This window comes from Mauremys reevesii, linkage group 9 (assembly GCF_016161935.1).
Source record: "Mauremys reevesii isolate NIE-2019 linkage group 9, ASM1616193v1, whole genome shotgun sequence".
Classification (NCBI taxonomy): Eukaryota; Metazoa; Chordata; order Testudines; family Geoemydidae; genus Mauremys; species Mauremys reevesii.
This window is the reverse complement of record NC_052631.1, coordinates 101244240-101264802: the sequence shown is the minus strand read 5'-3', so window position 1 is coordinate 101264802 and position 20563 is coordinate 101244240. Positions and strand designations below refer to the sequence as shown.

At 47.1% G+C, this 20563-nt stretch overlaps 1 protein-coding gene across 6 annotated transcripts in view; it reads left to right on the top strand.

Annotated features, from left to right (window-relative positions):
- PLS3 (plastin 3) overlaps positions 1-20563 on the top strand; it is an 81574-nt gene that overhangs the window by 44456 nt on the left and 16555 nt on the right. For all 6 annotated transcript variants that reach the window (XM_039488595.1, XM_039488601.1, XM_039488600.1 and 3 more), the window contains exons 3-4: positions 3022-3108; positions 16943-17106. In XM_039488595.1, the coding sequence (XP_039344529.1) occupies positions 3042-3108; positions 16943-17106 (231 nt within the window). In that variant the 5' untranslated portion in view covers positions 3022-3041. The remainder of the gene's footprint in view (positions 1-3021; positions 3109-16942; positions 17107-20563) is intronic.

Genomic DNA, 20563 nt, shown 5'->3' with positions numbered 1-20563 from the left:
CAAACTCTCCGAAGGACTTTTTAAGGAAAACCTTAGCAGAACCTTACAGTAGTAGAGCTGTACCAATAAAAGGATTCGGGGAACGAGAAGGAAAAGTGAAGGTTGGTAATTCAATGTAGGAAGTCTCCTAAACCTGCAGTAAGTTACAAGAAAACTTCTGTATGTGCAGAATAAAACCTGAAGCTTTTTCAAGCAATAAATCTGCACCATATTAGAGTTTCTGGCATTCTCACTTCGGAGAGAACTGTGTGTGTGCTCCCTTAAGCTGAAGATTCACTTTCTGCTGAGGGTCCTGTTCTTTAATGAGCAGTGTGGCAGGTCAAACATACGGTTCCCTGGCTGTGCTCACCGGCTGAATGACCTTGTGGTGGTGGTTATAGAATTTCAGCTACGTGTGTAATTAGCACATCCAGGAATCTATTAAATTTATGCTTCAAATCCACTGGAGGCAAACCTCTCTTAGCCACAGCACAGGTAACACCAGCAGGTAAACACCTTGGGTTTACCCTGAAACAACTCCCGATCTGTGGGAAAGTTCAAGTAAAAGTTCAATAACCAAATGAAATCTCAGTCTGACATGTACAGACTGGGCAGCCAGAGAGCCGCGGACGAATGGGTCTCACACGGTTTACATGCCTTGAACTGGATATTCACACACACTCAGTCTTTGCTGCCTGTTTGGCTTTGGCATTAGAGCTTGCTGAAGTTTGGATGACCACTTGCCATGGCATTTGCCCCGTCAGTGTGCTGTACTTCCCCCTATTTCCTATAGGCCTATTCCCGACCTCACTGAGTGCTGGAAGTGCCATCAGGATAAGGGTCTAGTGCTGCCATAGTTAAGGGACTGTCAGCCGGTCTGTGACTGCAGTATTGGTTGGGTTTTTTATAAATGAGCGTAAATAAAATTCCATCTTCAACTTCCATCTGCTGAAAGCCAGTGAATTAACAAGTCGCCCCCTTGCAAAGTGTGTTGCAATAAGGCAATGGGGATTAGCTCCCATCTGCTTTGCTTTCCCATCAGTCTGCCTCTGCCCAACCTTTCTTGCTTTGTTTCTTGCTTTGTTTGGTGTGGTTTGGAGACAATAAATAGTTTAACAAGGTAAAACTTCATATCTACAACCCCAGGCAAACACACATTCCAAACTTTAGAATCCCAATGAGCCACGGTTTGGAGCAACTCTGGGCAATCAGTGCGGCTTGCAGCTCAGAGTGCATGCGCAGGCTTGTCGGGTCAAATGGCGCTAAAGCGCAGCACGACATTCCTCGTGCCAGCCCACAAAATGTAGATTGATGAGCTCCCTTCCCCTCCCCCACCCCCCGGCTCACGGGGGCTGTTCCGCTACGTGGGGAAGAAACTGTTCTGATTTGATCTCTCCAGTTGATGCCATTCAGAGCTGCCTTGTCATGTCCCCAAGTCCTCGTGAACATGAGGCCTGTGTTACAGTTGAGTGTATCCGGCTGGGGCAGGATTAAGGCAGGCAGAGGTACTGTCAAGTCGTGCCTAGGCCGCCAGCCCCTGAGGCAGTGACAAACCACAGAACCTTGGCTCTCGTAAAATTAAATCTGTCTAAACCTTGTAAATATTTAACCTGCGTAAAGGAGCCGCACAGCCTGCCAGCAGGTCTGACACATGGCCATACCCCAGTACCTCAGCGAGGTGCGGGTGCGGATACCTCCTGCCAGCACCGCCCAGCAGAGAGGACCCTGGTGCGTTGGGTGTCCTCCCTGCTGTCACCCCCTCGGGACTCCACTGTTGGTGGCAGCAGGGGCCCCCACACCAGCATGAAGGCAGAGTTCTCCCTTCTCCGGGTCAGACGCCAGCCCTACTGAGGGTAGGTGTAGTGGCCTGCGGGGAAAGAGCATTTGGCTTGCCACAGAGAGTGGTGGTGCGAGGGCCCTGCCGCTTCCCTCCAAGGAGGCGATGGGCCGGAGCAAAGAGGGTATGTCTACAGTGCAAGTAAATACCCGCGGCTGGCCTGGCGCATGGGTCTCTTTCATTGCCCCGTAGCCCAAGCCGGGCTGGTTGCAGGTGTTTAGTTGCAGTGTGGGCATAGCCTGTGTGTGCTGTGCCCAGGACTCCCATTGCTTACCCCATTCTGGTGGTTCCTCCAAAACTGCCTCCGTGCGAGGGTCAGCTGCAGCCCACGGAGAAGCACTGCTCAACTCTGTGCATCTGAAGTGCACCCAGGGCAGAGGAACAGTCTGAACAAAATAACACTTAGTTCCATACGCTCTTATGTTAAGCATGGTATAGAGCCCTCGTCCCTCTGTGCGCTCGCCCCTGTCCCATGCCTTGCAGAACCGTGCTGCCGGGAGACCTGTGTCAGTGGAAATAAGCCCCTGGCTCATCCGTTCCTCCTCAGGATGCTGATGGCTAAAGACAATTGATGCTTTTCAAACCAGTTTTACAAATTAAAAATGGCCTGTTTTTGGAAGCAGTTTTTGTTTGTGCCAGTTTGGGTTTTTGTGAAAGAATTTGGGGCCTTTTCTGGGAACTTCTTTCCAAATATTTTTGAATATTTTGTTTTGCCAAAAACCAGGTTTTGGTAAATTTTGATAGCAATGTGATTGTTTAGATAAATGTGGAAGAAAATAATATTTTGAAATTGCATTGGGGACAGGGGAGGAACGTAGGTTGTTCTAGTTTTGAGTGATTTGAGATTTTTATGCAACGAGCTTTTCGTTTTTCAAGCAGCTCTGACTACGGCACACAGCTGTGACAGATGCTTCAATGGAACACGAAGAGCAGTTGCAGTGTGGGCTGCCGCTCATAAAACGAACACACAGATGGATAAATATTAACAAGGCTGGCAGGGCTGGGCATTCCTTTCCATCTATGCTCAACAGCTGTTTATTTTGCTGCCTAGAGAAATCCAACTACAAGACCTCCTGGGATGATAGGTGTTCGGAAGAATCGCCCTTGCCTTTATCTGCGTGCGGAGTCTTTTGTAGCATAACTGCGGAAGCAAATGCATGTGAACAAGACTTATTTGTTTCATGAACTCTCCTCTTTCCCTGCAGGTACTTACTAAGTTTGTGAGATGGCCAGCACCACGCAGATCTCCAAAGATGAGCTGGAAGAACTGAGAGAGGCCTTTGCCAAAGTTGGTAAGTAGCTTTTCCTGCTTTTGGTGTAAGAAGCAGCACACAGAGGTGAGATCCTACCACCTTGTTCGCGTCTGCACACTCTCAGCCACCAGCATAGACTGACGGGTTCGTTCTCTCTCTGTCAGCAGCAACACCAGGGAAGCGGTAGGTGGGCTATTGGTGCCATTTTAGTGCCTTGCACTTGTGCCTTCTCATGGGAACCCTTTAACCCCACCCCCCATGGTGTCATGGGCAAGCTGGTGGAATACATGCAATGCCTGTTCCTTGGGCAGTCTTGTCTTAGCCAGCAGGTGCAGGGCTGCCTCTGATCCCTTTTTGGCCAGGTTCTTAGTTATCTCCTGACCCTGGTGGAGGTGGATTCTCAAAACAAACAAACATTACTTTAGGCACTTGGCCTGGGTGATGTCTTAGCATTTGTAGGCCTGCCGCGTGCTATAGCCAACTTCAGAGAAAACCCCTTGAGCACAGCACTGAACCTTCTGGACTGGCTAAAACGTGAGGGCATAACAAAACTGCCAAGAGGTCTCCCTTGTAGCCACCGGGGGTAGTTCCATCTGGCGGCTTTGCCATCCGAGCAGGGTCCAGCACGACCTGCCTGTTCCAGGACAAGTGACCCTGCAAAGCTGCGTCTCCTGAAGGGAAGTGTTTCTGGGAGCATGCTTCCATTCCGGCATCTTTGCTCTTTCTCCCTGGCTCACACTCGCTCCACCCTTGCTAGAAGTTGGGCACGACCTGTCCTAAGGGGACAAGTGAGGCATTGAGTGAGACATGACATTTTAGAAAGCAGGTTCCCATGACCTTTGGGATTAGAGCTGGCAGGAAAGCCGCAGATTTGAGGGTCTGGTCACAGCTCTTAGAGCATGAATCAGCTGAGTGGGGAACCCCAAGCTTGTGGCGATGGGAAGACGTTCATTGGTTAGAAAGGTACTATCATATTGTGACTCCGGTGTGTGTACACTGCTGCCCTCTGTTGGATGGAGGTCGGCCTGCTAATGCACCTTTTTTAGGGGCCAGGTTAGTCTACGGAGATCTAGTGCTAAGTGTCAATGAATTGCGAAGGTGAGCAGGTCTGAGTCCATCTATTACATTTACCTTTTTAATTGAGTTTCCTTGGGAAGTAAGCAGCATTCAGTCAATGAGGAAGTCCCAGTTTTACACATGCTTCAGACTTATTTCAAAGTAGGCAGGGATCAAATTCCTCTCCTTCTATGAAGACCGGCCTAGTGTTTCACTTCCAGTGGTGTTCCTATAAGCTTTCTCTGTTTAGCTCATGTTTAAGATCAGTCAGTATGAAATCTCTCTGCTGTATGAACATGGTGAGACTTTGGTCTAAGGCATTTTATTTACTGATGGAGCATTCATTTAAAGCAAAATGATTTGAATAACTGATTTTAATTTTTTTCCGCATTTGTACTTCTTAGCTATTTTCCTAGAGAGAGGATTTAATGGTTACCACCTGAGAATCAACACGTTGGTTTGCAACTACATAGAATTTTTACACTGAATTTGGAACTCTTTTGCTAACCGGAAGGATACACTATATCTATACATATTTAGCTAGCTAATTATAGAACTTAACATATTATTCAGGTGGTTAACTTTTACATTTTTGTGTTAGAAAATGGTGAACGATGCATTTCTTTTACAAGATCAAAATTTTTTATGCATGATCTGTGTCAGACGGCACTTGGATGGAAATTGGAATTCAATTAAAAATGCACAAAAACAAAATTTTATTAAAACAAAACTACCTTAAATGTGCAGGATCTGTAAGAAACAAGTAAGGTTTTCAAAAAATGCATTTGAATTTAAACCTGATTTACTTAAACAATTAATTTAATTGAACTGATGGTTTTTGGTTGTCCTTTGTGTTTTTTGGGATTTGTCTGTCTCATCTGCTCACACCTCATTTTCCCTCTTCCAGTCTCTGAATAAAACAAGTTTTCCTGCTTTTTCAACACCCAATTGATTCCTCTGCTTTAAATGAAGTAGTCACTGAATTGAGCTAGTTCAATAAACTGAAGTGAAGAAAATTCTCTCTCTCTCTGAATCTGCAGAAGTGACTGCAGCTGTCAAAAACTGGCTGAGCTCTTCAACCATTTTTGGTTTGAGATGCTTAGTCAGTGACTTCCACCAGTTCAGGGCGTTGACTTTGACAGCCACATGTACTGCTTAATATGTTTATTTCATTGAAATGATTTTAATAATTATAGTTTAGTTTAGGCCTTAACATAGGTTGTCATCATTTCAAATTTCATTTTAAATGTTTTAAAAAGTAACATGTATTTTAATTGTAAATAAATATTTTTTTGGCTCTTAAAAAAATAGTGATTTTGACCCCACCCCACTCACTGATTATTTCTATGAAAACGAGCTGTGGGGGGCAGGGAAATTGAAGAGAACAAAACCCAAGTCTTTCAGGTATGTCATGCAGAGATCTCTTCTGTTGTAATTCGTCACGTGCTATGTGCCGTGAATCAGTTTTACTTTGACCTTCCAGGAGGCAGCGGCTTGAGGAAACTCAAAAGTCAGACATACAGTAAAGACAGAGAGCCAGACAACAAGGAGCATTACGTACATCATGGCTTTTGTCATGAGCTCGCTGCTCTTTGATGCCTTCCAACACTTTTCAGTTCTGGTCTGCAGAAATTAGAATGGCTATTTTGGACTGTGCCTTTGTGCATTTTCCCATCTGGTTCTTTTAGCCCTACCCCCAGATATGCTCCAGGAAGGTAGGACGAAAAGACTAATTCATTGTTGTTGAGCTGAATTTTCAAGGGCACATGTCCTTACCACTTTGGGCGTAAATCTCTGCCACGTGATTGCACCAGGAGGGGGGCGGCCAAAGGCCCATGCATTGTGTGGTCTCAGATCATCTCTTAACTAACAAGCGTCCCCATTAGAAGGGCGGATTGCTACATTGACTCCCCACGCAGTAAAGCCTGAGCTCTCTTGTGTGACCAGTCTGTAAGAGGCAATCGGAATTCAGTTCCGTTCCTAGTTTACAGAGGCAGCCAAAGACTGAGAGATCCAAGTCAAAAATGATTTTACTCTGGGAGATTCCAGGTCACTGATAATTCTGGAGATAGTCTCTCTTTAGTTAAAAAGTGACGTATAAACCTTTTGAAACATCATTGCTATCTTCAGGCAGTTGCAACAAGGGTGACTTAGGAGCTTGTCCTTCAGTATCAGGGGGTGGCCGTGTTAGTCTGTATCTACAAAAACAACAAGGAGTCCGGTGGCACCTTAAAGGCTAACGGATTTATTTGGGCATAAGCTGTTGTGGGTAAAAAAACACCTCACTCTATGCATCTGAAGAAGAGTGTGTTTTTTTGTTTTTTTTTTTTTTTTACCCATGAAAGCTTATGCCCAAATAAATCTGTTAGTCTTTAAGGTGTCACCGGACTCCTTGTTGTCCCTCAGTAGATTCCTTCTTATCTCTCTTCTAACCAGCTTGTCTGCATAACAACTGGGCAGTCTTGTTTAACAATGGAAAAGCCTGAAGCTATCTGAAATGTTTTGATTGTCTCAGGATGAAATGTGTTTTGCCTCAGGATTTATGACTTGTTTTCTGGGAATCTTTCTTCAGTTTTTTAACGAGTGTGAAAGTATGTAACTCTGTTTCCAAAGAAATCCTCTTCTCACTGTGAGAGTCCAGCTAGGATCCTTGGACAATTGAGCTCCTGGGTTTTTTGTTTGTTTGTTTGTTTGTTTTTTGGGGGGGGGGAGGGGGAGAGTGTGTGTGTGTGTGTACACACGCGCAGGCCGGGCAGGGATTCCATGGAATGATTGATAAGTCACACCGGGGTTTTGATACTTGACTTTATTAGCATCCTACCAGTGAAGTGAAACTACAGTCTGTGTCAGAAGCACTTTGATTACAGCATCTAGCAAATTGCTGTTCCATTTCAGTGGACTTCTATTTATAGTGCTGGGGAGACTAGCCGGGGATGGGCTCACCTGGGCTGAGGTGGGTTTTTGGTAGCCTCTTGTTCTTAAGAGCTCCTGGGTGCAGTATTGAACAAACACATCTGGCACTCTTCACTTTCCCAACCTCTCTGTCTCACTGCGTTGGTAACTCGCAGCAGCTTCTTATGTGCTAGGCTGTGAACGCTGTGCATGTTTTCATGTGTGGCTATCTTAACTTACCAAACCAGCAGATGTCAGTGCACCTTTCCAAGGCAGAAGGAGCACTGGTGGTCACCCCTGTTCTCAGTCACTGTTTGTCTTAAGCCTGGTCTACTCTCGAAAATTAGGTCAGCATAATTGCATGGCTGCAGGGTGTGAAAAATCCATACCGTAGCAGCCTAGGGAAGCTGACCTAAATCCCCGTGTAGACAGCGTCAGGTTGAGGGAAGAATTCTTCCATCAGCCTAGCGGAGGTGGATGACCTACGCCAGCGGGCAAATCCCTCCTGTCAGGAGAGGTAGTGTCTACACTGAGGCACTACAGCGGAGCAGCTGTGGTGCTGTCGCGTTTTAAGTGTAGCCAATCCCTTAGCTTCAGTTCTGCTGGAGCGTGTCCGAGATCTCTCCTTGCCATAAAGAAATCCAGGCAGGAGATCACCTGTGACAGGTTCTCTAAGAACTGGGCAGGTGGTAGTAATCTGGTTGCTCTGGTTAACTGGCTTCACCCAGAATTAAAAGGACTCACACCCTGGCCAGCTTCACGGTGCAGAACAGTTCCTGCCATCTCCTTTCTCTTCAGACCTGTCAGCGTCTGAGGGATGCATGCATGCCGTCTGCAAAGCCAGCGTGGTGTGTGCGCTCCACCTCAGACTCTGCCGCACAACAGAGGGGAGAGCAAATCCCTTCCAGAAGCTGCACAGCAGGCAGAGGAGAGCTGGGGTTTCTTTGGACTGTGAAAACAAAATGGAGGTCGCTGCCCCATGGACAAGCAGCTCTACAAAAACAGGGGCTGTCATTGGGGGTGGGGTGGGAGGACGGAAGCAAATGGCAGCTTTGAGGGGACCAGCAGCTGAAAGTGCAACCTTTAAAATGGCCCCTTAGTGATGTGCTTGTAATGCAATAGCTTATGGAAATAACTCGATTTGGGCTGCTGGAAGGTTGTGCCTGACTGGTTGCGTCCAGCTTTTGAGTGATGCATAGCGCTTGGGGCTTGCTCCAAATCTCAAATAAGGGCAGTCTCATCGTAATGTCGGGTTCTTTATCAGTCTGTACTTGGCTGCAGAGCAGTATTTCTCTCCCCCCCCCGCCCGAAGGAGACAGGTATAGAACAAAATCTGTTCAACTTCTTTTCTCCTGATTTCGTGTACTTCTGTACCAGCGATGGCCCTCCCGCTTGGAAACACCAAGGATTTAACATTTGCCGTTTACTCCAGAGCAAGCAAAAAGTGTTGGCAAGGCAATAAAAAAAAGCTCCAGAAAGTTAACTTAAAGCAAATAAAAAGAGGATTTGTGATCCTGAAGGAGTTTGTCACGCCAAGAGCACATACCCTTAAAAGGAAATGTGTGGGTTACTTTCCCCTCTTGCATCCTGTTATTTAAGCTATTTTAAGTTTTTGTCTGGAGGAAGCTGAGCCAGAGCTGAAGTGGCTTTGATTTTTTTGCTTGTGGTTTTGTTGCGCCACCTGCATATGGGCAGAGCCTGATGCCATATATCATTGCAGTGACCTTTAGTGGGTCCAGCATGTTGGCGTGGATACATCCTCCAGGAGAAATAGGAAACTTTGGATGAGCTGTAGTTTCCTTTCCATCAAAGTGTAATGATCCCAGTCTGTAGTTTGCCTGTTAGAACGATTTCATATTTGCTTCCTTGTAGTCCTGGCTCTTCTGATGCCCAAGCGTTGGTTCTGAAACAGGCTTTCTAGCTTGTGACCTTCAGCCAGTGAATAAGGTTTGTTAGTTTGTTTTTAAAACTACTTTACTCCATTAATAATGAGCTGATGTCAAGACGACCTTCTAGCTTAAGTTTGGAAAAACAGTAGAGGGCTTCCAGAAATGCAGCAGAGAGCATGCAGTGCCATTGTGGAGATGGTCTACAGTGGCCTGCTAGAACTTGCCATCACACAATAAGGACCCTTGTAAACAAGTCTTGAATCCTATGTGCTGTTGTAATCTTGAAAATCTGATACACTAGTTCTGGCACTGTGCGGAGTGAGCCTCTGGAAGAGTAAATGTCCTGTGGGTCAGGGCTAGAGCTCTTTGTCTTTTTATGGGAGTTACTTTCATTGAGTCACCACAAGGACCTGCTGAAATTTGAAGGGAGAAGGTTATGTCTCCAAACCATATAAATTAAGGCTGTGTATCTGTGCGCGTGCGCGCTCTCTCTCTCTCTGTCTCTCGCTCTCATATATTAAGGTTGCTAGACTGTATAGCCCAGGGGTGGGCAAACTTTTTGGCCCGAGGGCCACATTGGGGTTTCAAAACTGGATAGAGGGCCGGTAGAGAAGGCTGTGCCTCTCCAAACAGCCTGGCCTCTGCCCCCTCCCACTTCCTGCCCCCTGACTGCCCCCCTCAGAACTCCCAAACCATCCAGTCCCCCAAGATCCTTGTCCCCTAACCGCCCCTGGGGACCCCGCCCCCTATCCAACCTCCCTGCTCCCAGTCCCCTGACTGCCCCCCTCAGAACTCCCAAACCATCCAGCCCCCCTTCTCCTTGTCCCCTAACTGCCCCCGGGGACCCCACCCCCTATCCAACCTCCCTGCTCCCAGTCCCCTGACTGCCCCCCTCAGAACTCCCAAACCATCCAGCCCCCCTTCTCCCTGTCCCCTAACTGCCTCCTCCCGGGACGTTGTGCCCCTAACCGTCCCCTGGGACCCTACCCCCATCCACCCCCCCTGCTCCCAGTCCCCGGACTGCCCCGACCCCACCCACATCCGTGCCCCCTGACAGGCCCCCTGGGACCCTGCGCCTATCCAACCCCCCCGTTCCCTGTCTCCTGACCCCCACCCCGCAGAACCTCTGCCCCATTCAACCGCCCCCTGCTCCCTGTCCCCTGACTGCCCCCCCCCGAACCCCCCGCCCCGTATAAAACCCCCAGGCCCGGGCCCCCATTCCATGCCGAGCAGAGCATGCAGAGCAGCATGTCTGGCTGCCGCGCCCGGCAAAACCAGACACGCTGCCACTCTGCTTGGCAGGAGCGCACGGCTCCGCTGCCCAGAGCGCTGCCTGCGCAGTGGTGTGGCTCTGAGGGGGAGGGGGAACAGCAGGGGAGGGGCTGGGGGCCAGCCTCCCTGGCTGGCAGCTCAGGGGCCGGGCAGGATGGATCCATGGGCCGGATGTGGCCCGCAGGCCGTAGTTTGCCCACCTCTGGTATAGCCCACACTAATATGCATCTCCATTCTGCTTCTCAGTTCCCCTTCTCAAACTCCCTCTGCCCATATCTCCACTCTCACTTTTCTCCAGAATAGGCATTCTGTATACAGCCGGATTGCTTGAATCCCATTGTAACCAAATGTGAAAGTTCACCTGCCACACAGGAGCTTACAATTCGCTGTGAGCAATGGTGACCATGCCGGTAAGGGAATAGGCCCCTTCCATGAAAAGGTAAATCATAGACTTGTTGCTTTCGATCACAGTTTGATGGTCTGTGGCTTTTCCCTGCCCAGTAAAGACGTAGTAGCTTTCTATAACCGATCTTTATAAGGTGTCTAAGGTCCAGTCTGCAGAATTACTCTTAACAGTTTTTGTAAGTGCTTGGGTGCTTCTCAGTTACTCAGATTGATGCTATCAGGGCATTCCTGGGTTCCACTCTGGCTGCATTAAAACTGTTTAAATTCTGGGGCAGCGTATCCATCAGACTTTAAAAACCTAAATCCACTGCTCTGTTGCCAAGGAGTTAAGACTGAAAATGCAAGCCTCTGTGTATTGTAATCCCTGTGCTGTGCGGCCTGGTGTCTTGCAGCTGAGGCAAGCAGAAGAACTATTTAAGTTGTAAATCCCAATTGTAAAGTAGCTGAGACACTAATATCCTTATAAAACAAGGCGCAATGGCAACACTGTAATGCAGAGTGTTAAAATAGAAGGGTTTTTGTTTTGTTTTTTCCCCAGGTTTTTGATCAGAGGAGTAATTCTTGCAAGCAGGCGATCCTGGTGTCACTGTAAATCATTGTATCTGCAACCAAACTCCAGGGAGCTGGGATAAGGTTTAAATAACGCTAACTTACGCTAAAAAGGGACCGTGGGGCTTGTTTACACGTTGCATTAGTCCACGTGAGTGGGGTGCAAATTCTAGTCTGCCCCAATTTGATGTGCACTAACTGGCCCGCGTGGACCCTGCTGGTGTGCGTTACTGGGTACTGTTTGACATGGGGCTTGTTAGTGCGCACCAGTAGGGTCTGCACGTGCCAGTTAGTGCACAGCGTGCTGATGCTGACTAGAGTTTACACTCCCCTTGTGCGGACCAAGGTGCTGCCTGGACAAGCCCGCAGTATTATCGGGGTTGTGGTGGTATATGTGTTCGCGCCGTGGTTGTGTTACTAGTCAGTGTGGAAAAGGGCTGAGGATGTGAGAGGCAAAGGGTAAAAGAACATAAGAACGGCCATACTGGGTCAGACCAAAGGTCCATCTAGCCCAGTATCTGTCTACCGACAGTGGCCAATGCCAGGTGCCCCAGAGGGAGTGAACTAACAGGCAATGATCAAGTGATCTCTCTCCTGCCATCCATCTCCATCCTCTGACGAACAGAGGCTAGGGACACCATTCCTTACCCATCCTGGCTAATAGCCATTTATGGACTTAGCCACCATGAATTTATCCAGTTCTCTTTTAAACGCTGTTATAGTCCTAGCCTGCACAACCTCCTCAGGCAAGGAGTTCCACAGGTTGACTGTGCGCTGCGTGAAGAAGAACTTCCTTTTATTTGTTTTAAACCTGCTGCCTATTAATTTCATTTGGTGACCCCTAGTTCTTGTATTATGGGAATAAGTAAATAACTTTTCCTTATCCACTTTCTCCACATCACTCATGATTTTATATACCTCTATCATATCCCCCCTTAGTCTCCTCTTTTCCAAACTGAAGAGTCCTAGCCTCTTTAATCTTTCCTCGTATGGGACCCTCTCCAAACCCCTAATCATTTTAGTTGCCCTTTTCTGAACTTTGAAAAGGGCCCAAATCCTATTTTCCCAAGTGACCGAGGGGCTTAGGCTCCTCAGTCCTTCCCCCACTGCAGGGAAAGGCTCTGGTGTGGGGAGGCAGCAGGGAAAAGCAGAGCCTTTTCCCCACTGACTCCCTCTGTTAGTGCCTTTCCCCTCTGCAGTGACAGGCTACAGCAGCCGTTCCCCACGGCAGAGCCTTTCACCGGCAGGGGGGAAGGCCGGAGGAGCCTGGCTGTGCGGGTGCCACAGGTAGCTATGTGTACACTACACGCTGCTGCCAGTGGTGTGTGGGAATGTGGATGGCGCCCGAGTGAGTCTGGACGGCAGTTCAACACCCACATCACGTTCGTGGCGCTCAGGCTGTTGGGGCTAATTGCAGTGTAGACATTTGGGCCCGGGCTCTGGGGCCCTTCCTCCTCAGATTCCAGCCTGAGCCCAAACAGCTACACGGCAATTTTACTGCCCCAGAGCCTGAGCTCCCTGAGCCGGAGTCAGCTGAGACAGGCCAGCTGTGGGTAGCTGATTGTAGTGTCTACATGTCTAGCAGTGGCCTGTCTGCTTGCAGGCTAAGGCGGAATTCTTGGTCAATTCATCATCCGTTTTTTCCATAAGTGTTCTGAGAACCTGGTTAAGAGCACGTGCCATTGGGTTCCTTTGAAATGACCAGCCATTCAGGATATGCTTGGTGATAGAATTTTTTTTTCCCAATAAACAAATATTTGATTATTTTGGAGAAATTTTTGATCTGCAAGAAATCCCAGAGTAAATGATTATCAGAATCATGAGGAATTTGTTTTAGTGATTAGCTTAAATTGTGATATAATCAGCTGAAATGTCTCTGTTAAGGGGCTAGCTTAAAATAGCATTGTATGCCTGTGATCTTTGCCTTTGGGACAGAGTTGGTGAGCTTTAGAATAAATTGTTTCCCAAGGGATGGTGAACCAGGCATTACAACTGAAGCTCTATATTATCTGTCTGCATCAAGTTGGCCTTTTGTTTTTCTTATAAGGCTGTCCCATCATTCTGAAATAAAGGAAGCTTCCATGTCTCTCTCTCTCCCCCCCACCCCCCATGCCATTCACTAGAGAGTGAGCTGTCATTTAGTGAAAATGTCTCTCGTAATAAAGCACTTATGAGGGCAGAGCTTTCCTTTCTGGTAAAACTATTCCCGTCTGTTTTTAAAGGTAAATCTAATTTCATCTGAAAGCACCTGAAAGGATGTGGAAAGCAGTTTGTATCGACTGGATGGGATTTCAAATGAGCAAACCAGCGCTTTAGAAACAAACTAGCTAAAATAGTTAGTCCCTCTTGTGGCCAGTCCTTGCTTACGGTATCGCCTCTAATTGTGGAAATGGTGGTTTCTGTTCGGTTCTGCAAGAAATACCGGGGGAAAACATGGCGAACCCGCAGCTGGTGACATCCCTGGGGTGGTATGTACCTTTAGGGGAGAGGAGGATTTGCTGGACCTCTGACATAGGCCTGAATTCCAAATAAGGCCAGCTGGCATTAAAGGCTTTCGCCTCTGTGATTCAGGGTGGGGATCCAAAGCAGCTGGCCGGCCCTTAAGGTTGGCTGGCCTCTTTCCTGAGCTCTAGGGTTGGGGACTTTGGAAGTAAAACTTCCTCGTGATCTTCCAGCCAGCTTCCCATATGTGAAATCCCATTCGTCACCTGTCCTGGGACACCTGGATAAACACAGAGTGCTGTAGGCAAACCTGGGTCTCAAATAATTTTTATATACACAAGTTTGAGGTGTCAGAAATGAAAACAAATGAGGAATAGAAATAAAAATCACAACTGCCCTCCTGTCTTAGCTAAGGTACGTATTTAAAGCTGCAAGTAGGCAGCTTTTGGCGTACTTGGTTATTTCCTTTGTAGACAATGGTTGGCAGTCATGACTTGGACAAATGTTAGCTTAAGATTCAGGAAAACTCTGCACAAGTGTCTCTGGGCTCATCTGGCTTGTTTGGCACAAGTGCAGAAGGTTCTGGTGAGTCATTATGAACCCAAGACTTAGCACTGATTAGTGGAGGTATTTGGGGTGAAATTGAAGTACCTCTTAAGGCCAGAGCTGCCCCTCTGCACAGGAGTGAATTGCCTCCTTCATGCATTGGGCATTTTCATTGGCTTCTAGGCAGTGAAAGGATCTGCATTAAGGAGCTAGTTTGTGCAATGAGACATTTTAATGAAAGACGCTGTGATTTATCTCCAGGGGAAATAGCTTGCTGATGACATCTGACTGCTGTGCTTAATAAAGCTTGCTTTGTAAGCTTATATTTTTGGAATAAAGTTCTAAAATTGGAGGCCAGACAGCAGTTTTTTTCACTAAAATTACTCTTTGGTCAAATCACGTTGTATTTTGTCAGCATTACTGTACGTGCTGCAGTTGTGTATAGGATTTTAATCTTTTAGTAATTCACTTTGGAATACTTTTGATTTTAAGTATTTTAAGGAAGAATTTAGGAGTGACTACAGGGTTGTACTATGGTACCTGGGACACTTGCCATTAAACCATTTGCATTTCATTTTCCTGTGAACTTACTTTAGATCAGTAAAGACTGACCTTGTTTATTTATTTTTTTTGGCTGGGTCTTAGATGAATGCAGGATCAGTTCTGAGTGGTTCTGTTTGTTGCATCTGAATGTGCTCTAGTGACAGACGTTGCTTCTGGGGCAGGCTGTTCAAATTCTGGCTCTCGTAGGAAGGCGGCTGCGTTGTGACTAGAACGCACGTTTTGTCAAAGCACCGATCTCTTCCCGGAGAGGGAACGTGGAGTGAAGACTAAGGGTGTGCTTGTTGATCCTAAGGCATAAGAACTTACATATGTGACTCCCGCAGATGAATCCAGCTGAAAATACCTGTGGCTGCCGGAGCTGCTAGTGTTCTCTGCAGCAGACCAGCTCTCTGAGGGAGGCAGGCTTGGCAGTACACAGCTGATGTGACTGGTGGCTGTAACTGCAGAGCTGTGGAGGGAAAAGAATTAAAGACGACAGCCCTAATGCCTGTACTGGGGGAGGGGAGGAGAGAAAGAGAGATGGGGCAGTTGCTTCGCGCTCAAACAAGAGCAGCTGCTGTCTCTAGGAGGCTAGCCAGTCTCAGCCATTTTCTCTGGGACCAAGGCCCTTTGCTAGTTCAGAGAGTGCTTGTGGCTCTTAAGTGGTTCTTTTGCTACTGAGGAGGCCGGCGGACAGCCCTGGAGAGGGAAGTCCTTCCCTCCAACTCCTAATTCCACATGGTCAGCAGCTCAGCTTCTATACGGGCCTGGTCTAAGTGCCATCCAGGGTGTCACTGGTGAGGTGGCCCCATCCCCTAGGAACTGGATTAACCTCTCTCCCCCGCACCTTGCATTGATGTAGGGCACAGTCTGCTAACGACGCGGGGCTGCTGTTGGCCTCAGCGACTTAGCCCGTGAAGGCACCGTACACTTGACGCTGTGTTCTTCCAAACTGGTTCCAAAGAGAACCAGTGCACAACGAGGAAGAATGGTGGGTGAGTCGGGAGGTGGCACTCTTCACTCCGCCGGTGAACCAACACTCCCTCAGGGCTGCTGGTGGAGGAGGAGCAGTATCTCAGATGAGACCCGTAGGGGGCACTAGACCATGCACCTTTGGTAAATTCTAAATTGCACAATTATGTTCTGCTGATCCAAACTACTCTTAAGATTTCTGTGGGATGCAGGATAGTTGTTTCTTGTCCCTGAACTGTTGTGTGGTGTGTTGGTGTTAGTTCTGACCTACAACACCACACATGCCTGTATTTCAGTGGCAGGGAAAACATTTGCTACATGGCATTGTGTGACTGTAAAATACTGGGGATCCACTTGTATGAAAGGCAATAGATATACTGAAAATCTTGTCTCTTGTCCCGGTCTCCTCCTCCTTACCCAAGTAGGTGCTTACTTAAGCCTATTACTAAGTATCCAGTGGTGCTATAACTTGATAGCTGATTATCAAGCCAAATGTCATTGCATAGCTCTCTTTGGCAGCTCACATAAATGGAAACGTTACTAAAGTGATTAATCAGTTCTGTATTGGATTTTTTTAAAAAACCTCTTTAGATTCAGAAAGCCATGGGATCTTACACCAATAATTTAAACTAGAGGGGGGTGTTTAGGATGTGTATTCTTACTCAGAAAATATTTTAAAATGAGTCTTATACAAGACGTGGGTGCTGGTGCTACAAAGCCTTATGCAATACAAAACCTTGTGCATGGTGAGCAATCCCCTTCAAGTCAAGTCTGAAGTCAGCTGGCTTACGTGCAGCATGTAAAGTCAAGCCCACTAGTCCGTGCAGGATCAGTGCCTCACTGCCTGTGCTTGCCTGCTGAATTTAAAGTCCATGCATTGGAGGTACTGCATTCAAGTCCTGGGTTTGACCCTAGTCACGCACAGAATGAGGGGTCTCACAAAAAACCATGATGTTGTGTCAGCTTGCTCCTGTCAGCGCGGGCAACCTCGCTTTAGTTCCCTCCGTTTTAATTCACATTCTTGGTAAATCCAGTTTACAGTTGTGAACAGCAAGTTTGTGACACGCAGGTAGATTTGGATCTAAAATGAGTAGACTACTTAGGATATTTATCTCATGTTCAGTATCCTCGCATCTCTGTGCCTTACAGAAGTTACAAAACAAATGGGCAGACCCATTTTACATTTCAGTAAAACATGTTGGGGGATTTGGGGTTAATTTATTTTGGTGACAGCAGCGATGTACTTCCAGGAGGATTAACTTATTTCTACAATTCTCTCCTTTTTTCTTTCCCCCGTTTATGTAAAGATCTCAACAGCAATGGATTCATTTGTGATTATGAGCTGCATGAACTCTTCAAGGAAGCTAATCTGCCTCTCCCAGGATACAAAGTGCGAGAGATCATTCAGAATCTTATGATTGACAGTGACAAGAACAAGGATGGGAAGATTAGCTTTGAAGAATTTGTGTTTGTAAGTATATTTCTGCATTTCCCTGCAATTGAGCTCACCGTGTTTTTGCTGTAGGGTGTTGTGACAAGTACACAGTCTGAACTGCTTTAGATGAAGTCCAATAATAATGGGTGTAACTTCTCATTCCATTCACCTCAATCACAGACTGTCTACTTCGTATTAGGGCTTGATTTTTTTTTTTTTTTAAAAGACCGTTTGAAGTTAATGCTTAGTGCCTCTAGAAACACTGTCTGGATAGGCCCAGCCTTTCCTACCAAAGTACTGGCCTTCCCAGGGGAAAAAGCAGGGTTACGTGTGAAGGAATGGAGCAGAAAATGTCTCAGTACTTTCCCAGTATGAAAACTGTCTGCCTTAGAGAGTCTGAAGAGTTGTTCCTTTCTAGGGTGACCTGGTGTTTTCTGAGTAGAGGGAAAGGTTCTTTCACTTCTCAAACCTCAGAAGATACTGACTTGAAATCGACTTGATCTTTCCAAACACTGTTTAGGTCCCCAACCCAAACCAGAATTGATGTGATGGGATCTATGCGCTCGTGCCGCTTCGCATCTTGCTAAGACCTGGTCTCCACTAGAAAGCTAGGTCAGCATAACTACGTTGGTCAGGGGTGCGGAAAATCCACACCTCTGCACGTCGAAGTTAAGCCGACCTAAGTCCCCGTGTAGACTGCAGCAAGTTGACAGAGGAATTCTTCTATCAACCTAGCCACTGCCCTCGTGGAGGTGGTTTACCTACGCCAGTGGGATAATTTTAAGTGTAGATAAGGCTTAAATCCTGTCCTAGTTCCTGGATCGTGGCTAGTGAATGCTTGGTTCCCCAGACGAGTGGAGCAGAAGGAAAGGAAAGTTTCTTACCTCTCAAGTGCTTGTGACTACAAATCACTTGAGAATTTTCTGTTTGTTACAAATGAGGGTGGGAGGCACGTTTATAAGGTACACTTAGATTAATTCTAGGTGCTGGTCTGGTTGATTTAACTTTCACCATTGGCCTGCTTTTCCCTTCTGAGGAGGAGTGCAGAGGAGGATGATCTGGAATACAAATCTAGAATCTGGCCTTTGACTCTAAAAAGGGATCAGAGAAAGTGTGGTATTTCTGGCAAAGGCTTTCTCTGAAAGACTGTACCCGCTTTACACTCTGACGGTGATGTTGTGACAGCAATGCCACAGAATGTGTGGGGTGAGAAGGGCAGATGTTTCTGTGTGCAACTTCTCTTGATTTCTTTTAACTTAGCTTCAACTTTTTGTTCCTCAGTTATTTTCAGACCCTCTGAACTCTTGAGTTCGGAGCAGAATAGTAAGTTGGAGTTCATTTGCAGTTTGTGAGCACTTGCATGTTGGGTGCATGTTTCAAATGCCAGTTTGCACTGGTTCATAATTCTAACTTGCACTAGAACACAGTTTAAAAGATTCTCATCCACACAAGTGAAGTGTTTAATAATTTTGTATGTTAATAATATGAAGCTCTCCTACCAGCAACTAACCTCTGTGGGGAGACCATCAGATTTAGCAACAATTCTGCTTATGAAGTTTATTTATTAAAGTGTAGCAAGAGGGATGTTACAGGTTCAGTATAATTACTTGGAGAAAAAATATGAAGGCGGAGGAAGACTCATCTGAGGTTGACCAAGATTTCATTGCCAAAAAGCGGTCTTAAAATTAAGGGTTGGCTAGCCTTGTTCATTTGAATGACTTCAACAGTAGTGTACGGGAGCAGCTCCTTGATTGGTCATGGAAAATGAAATAAAATACCGAGGTAACTTATTAAAACGAAAGTAATTCATCTCTTGAGCAGCTTGTTACTTTTCAAACCCGTTGGCAGAACGGTTGTAGTAAACCTGCCATCTGAAGTGCAGTGCTTGTAAAAGATGATTTAAAAGGGTCCGTTTGAATAGTTCACTGTGTGAGGCTGCACGTTTCCAAATTCATAATAAAAAGAACTGTGGCACAAACTCACTCCTAACCCCGTGGAGCCTGGATCCTCTGGTCCAGCCAAGCTGTCCCTGGTGCAGGAGTGATGCGGGGAGGCGGTGATGTTGCTGAATGCCACCTTTGTGCTACCCCATCCTGGTGGCAGCAGGGGCTGATTCAGTTTGGTGTCTAATGCTGTGCTGACCGCCATGTCTCTGGCGCGAAGGGCTTTAAGGAGCAGGGAATGGGGACACAGCTAGCTACAGTCAGTCTGCTACTGGGAGCTTCCCTCTGCCGCCCGGTTAAGACAGGCTTAGAGTCGTGTTCTGCAACCAGAGCTGCAGATAAAGAAAACATTGAAGAATATGTTGGGCCACTAGAGAAATGCTTAGTCCTGCCCATGCCAAAGGATCACACTACAAGTTGTACCAGAAGAAGGGGGATTGCTGAGACCAGTAAGGAACAGAGAAGTTCTAGAGAGAGGGAGAGCTCAGTGGTTGTGAGTTCAGGGATCTGGGGCAAAAATCTGTCAGGGACGGTTCTTGGTCCTGCTGTGAAGGCCGGGGACTGGACTCAATGACCTTTCAAGGTCCCTTCCAGTTCTAGGAGATAGGGATAGCTCCATATTAAAAAAAATAGTGAGCACTGGGGGCAGGAAGGAGCGTGAGCACCAGGCACTGAAATCTGAGATCGTAACTGAGAGCCCTACCTGAGCCTGGCCACTGAGTCTCCAGGCAGAGCCCTGAGCACCATGTGAGCCTGTCTGACACCTACACAATATTGAAAGCATTTCAGTGAACGGTGAGTGTAGGTGCCCCTTGCTGAAGACAGAAGTCAGTCCCTTCAGGAGGGTCGAAGTCGATTGAGAACGGTTGGCTAGAGATGTTCTGACATGCACTTTCTTTCTTTCCTCCTCTCCCCGCCCTCACCAAGAGTCCCAGGCCTCTGGGCTTTTAGAAAGATGCTCCATAACCAGCATTCTTCTGAGAGCCTGACGTTACCCCAGTTCTCCTGGGCTTGCATTCAGTGTGCCCACAAATGCTGCCTTTGGAATTCTGAAATGCTTAGCAAGGCTGCCGAGAGCTGCACGCAGGAGTAGACATTAGATTTAAGCCAAAATACTGGATGGGTTTGAAATCCTGACAAGAGACTGGCCTGCTGCCCTCTCGGTTAATCTCTGTTGCCCATAATAAGGCATCCTTGAAGTAGCAGCTTTGAGTTAGCCAGGATGTGGCAGGCTAGCTATGGTGTGTGACTAACGCTACTGCTCCAGCTTGGTGTGTGGAATTGTGCCACACTGGGAACAAGGCCTGATTGTTACAAGAAACGGGGCTTATCTTCAGCTCCTCAGTGCCAAACCTGTGCCTCTTACACAAGAGAAGCAGATGATGCAGTATTACTGCTGGGGCAGAGGGGGAAATGTGTGTACCTGGTAACTGTGTACAGAGGGAAAGGAAATGCGAGAAGACACCATGCATCTTTAATGCACCAGGGGAAGGGGCAAAGTTGTCCTGCATGGAGAGCGTTCCTCTGCGGAGCAGCAGCTGGAGTTGAAA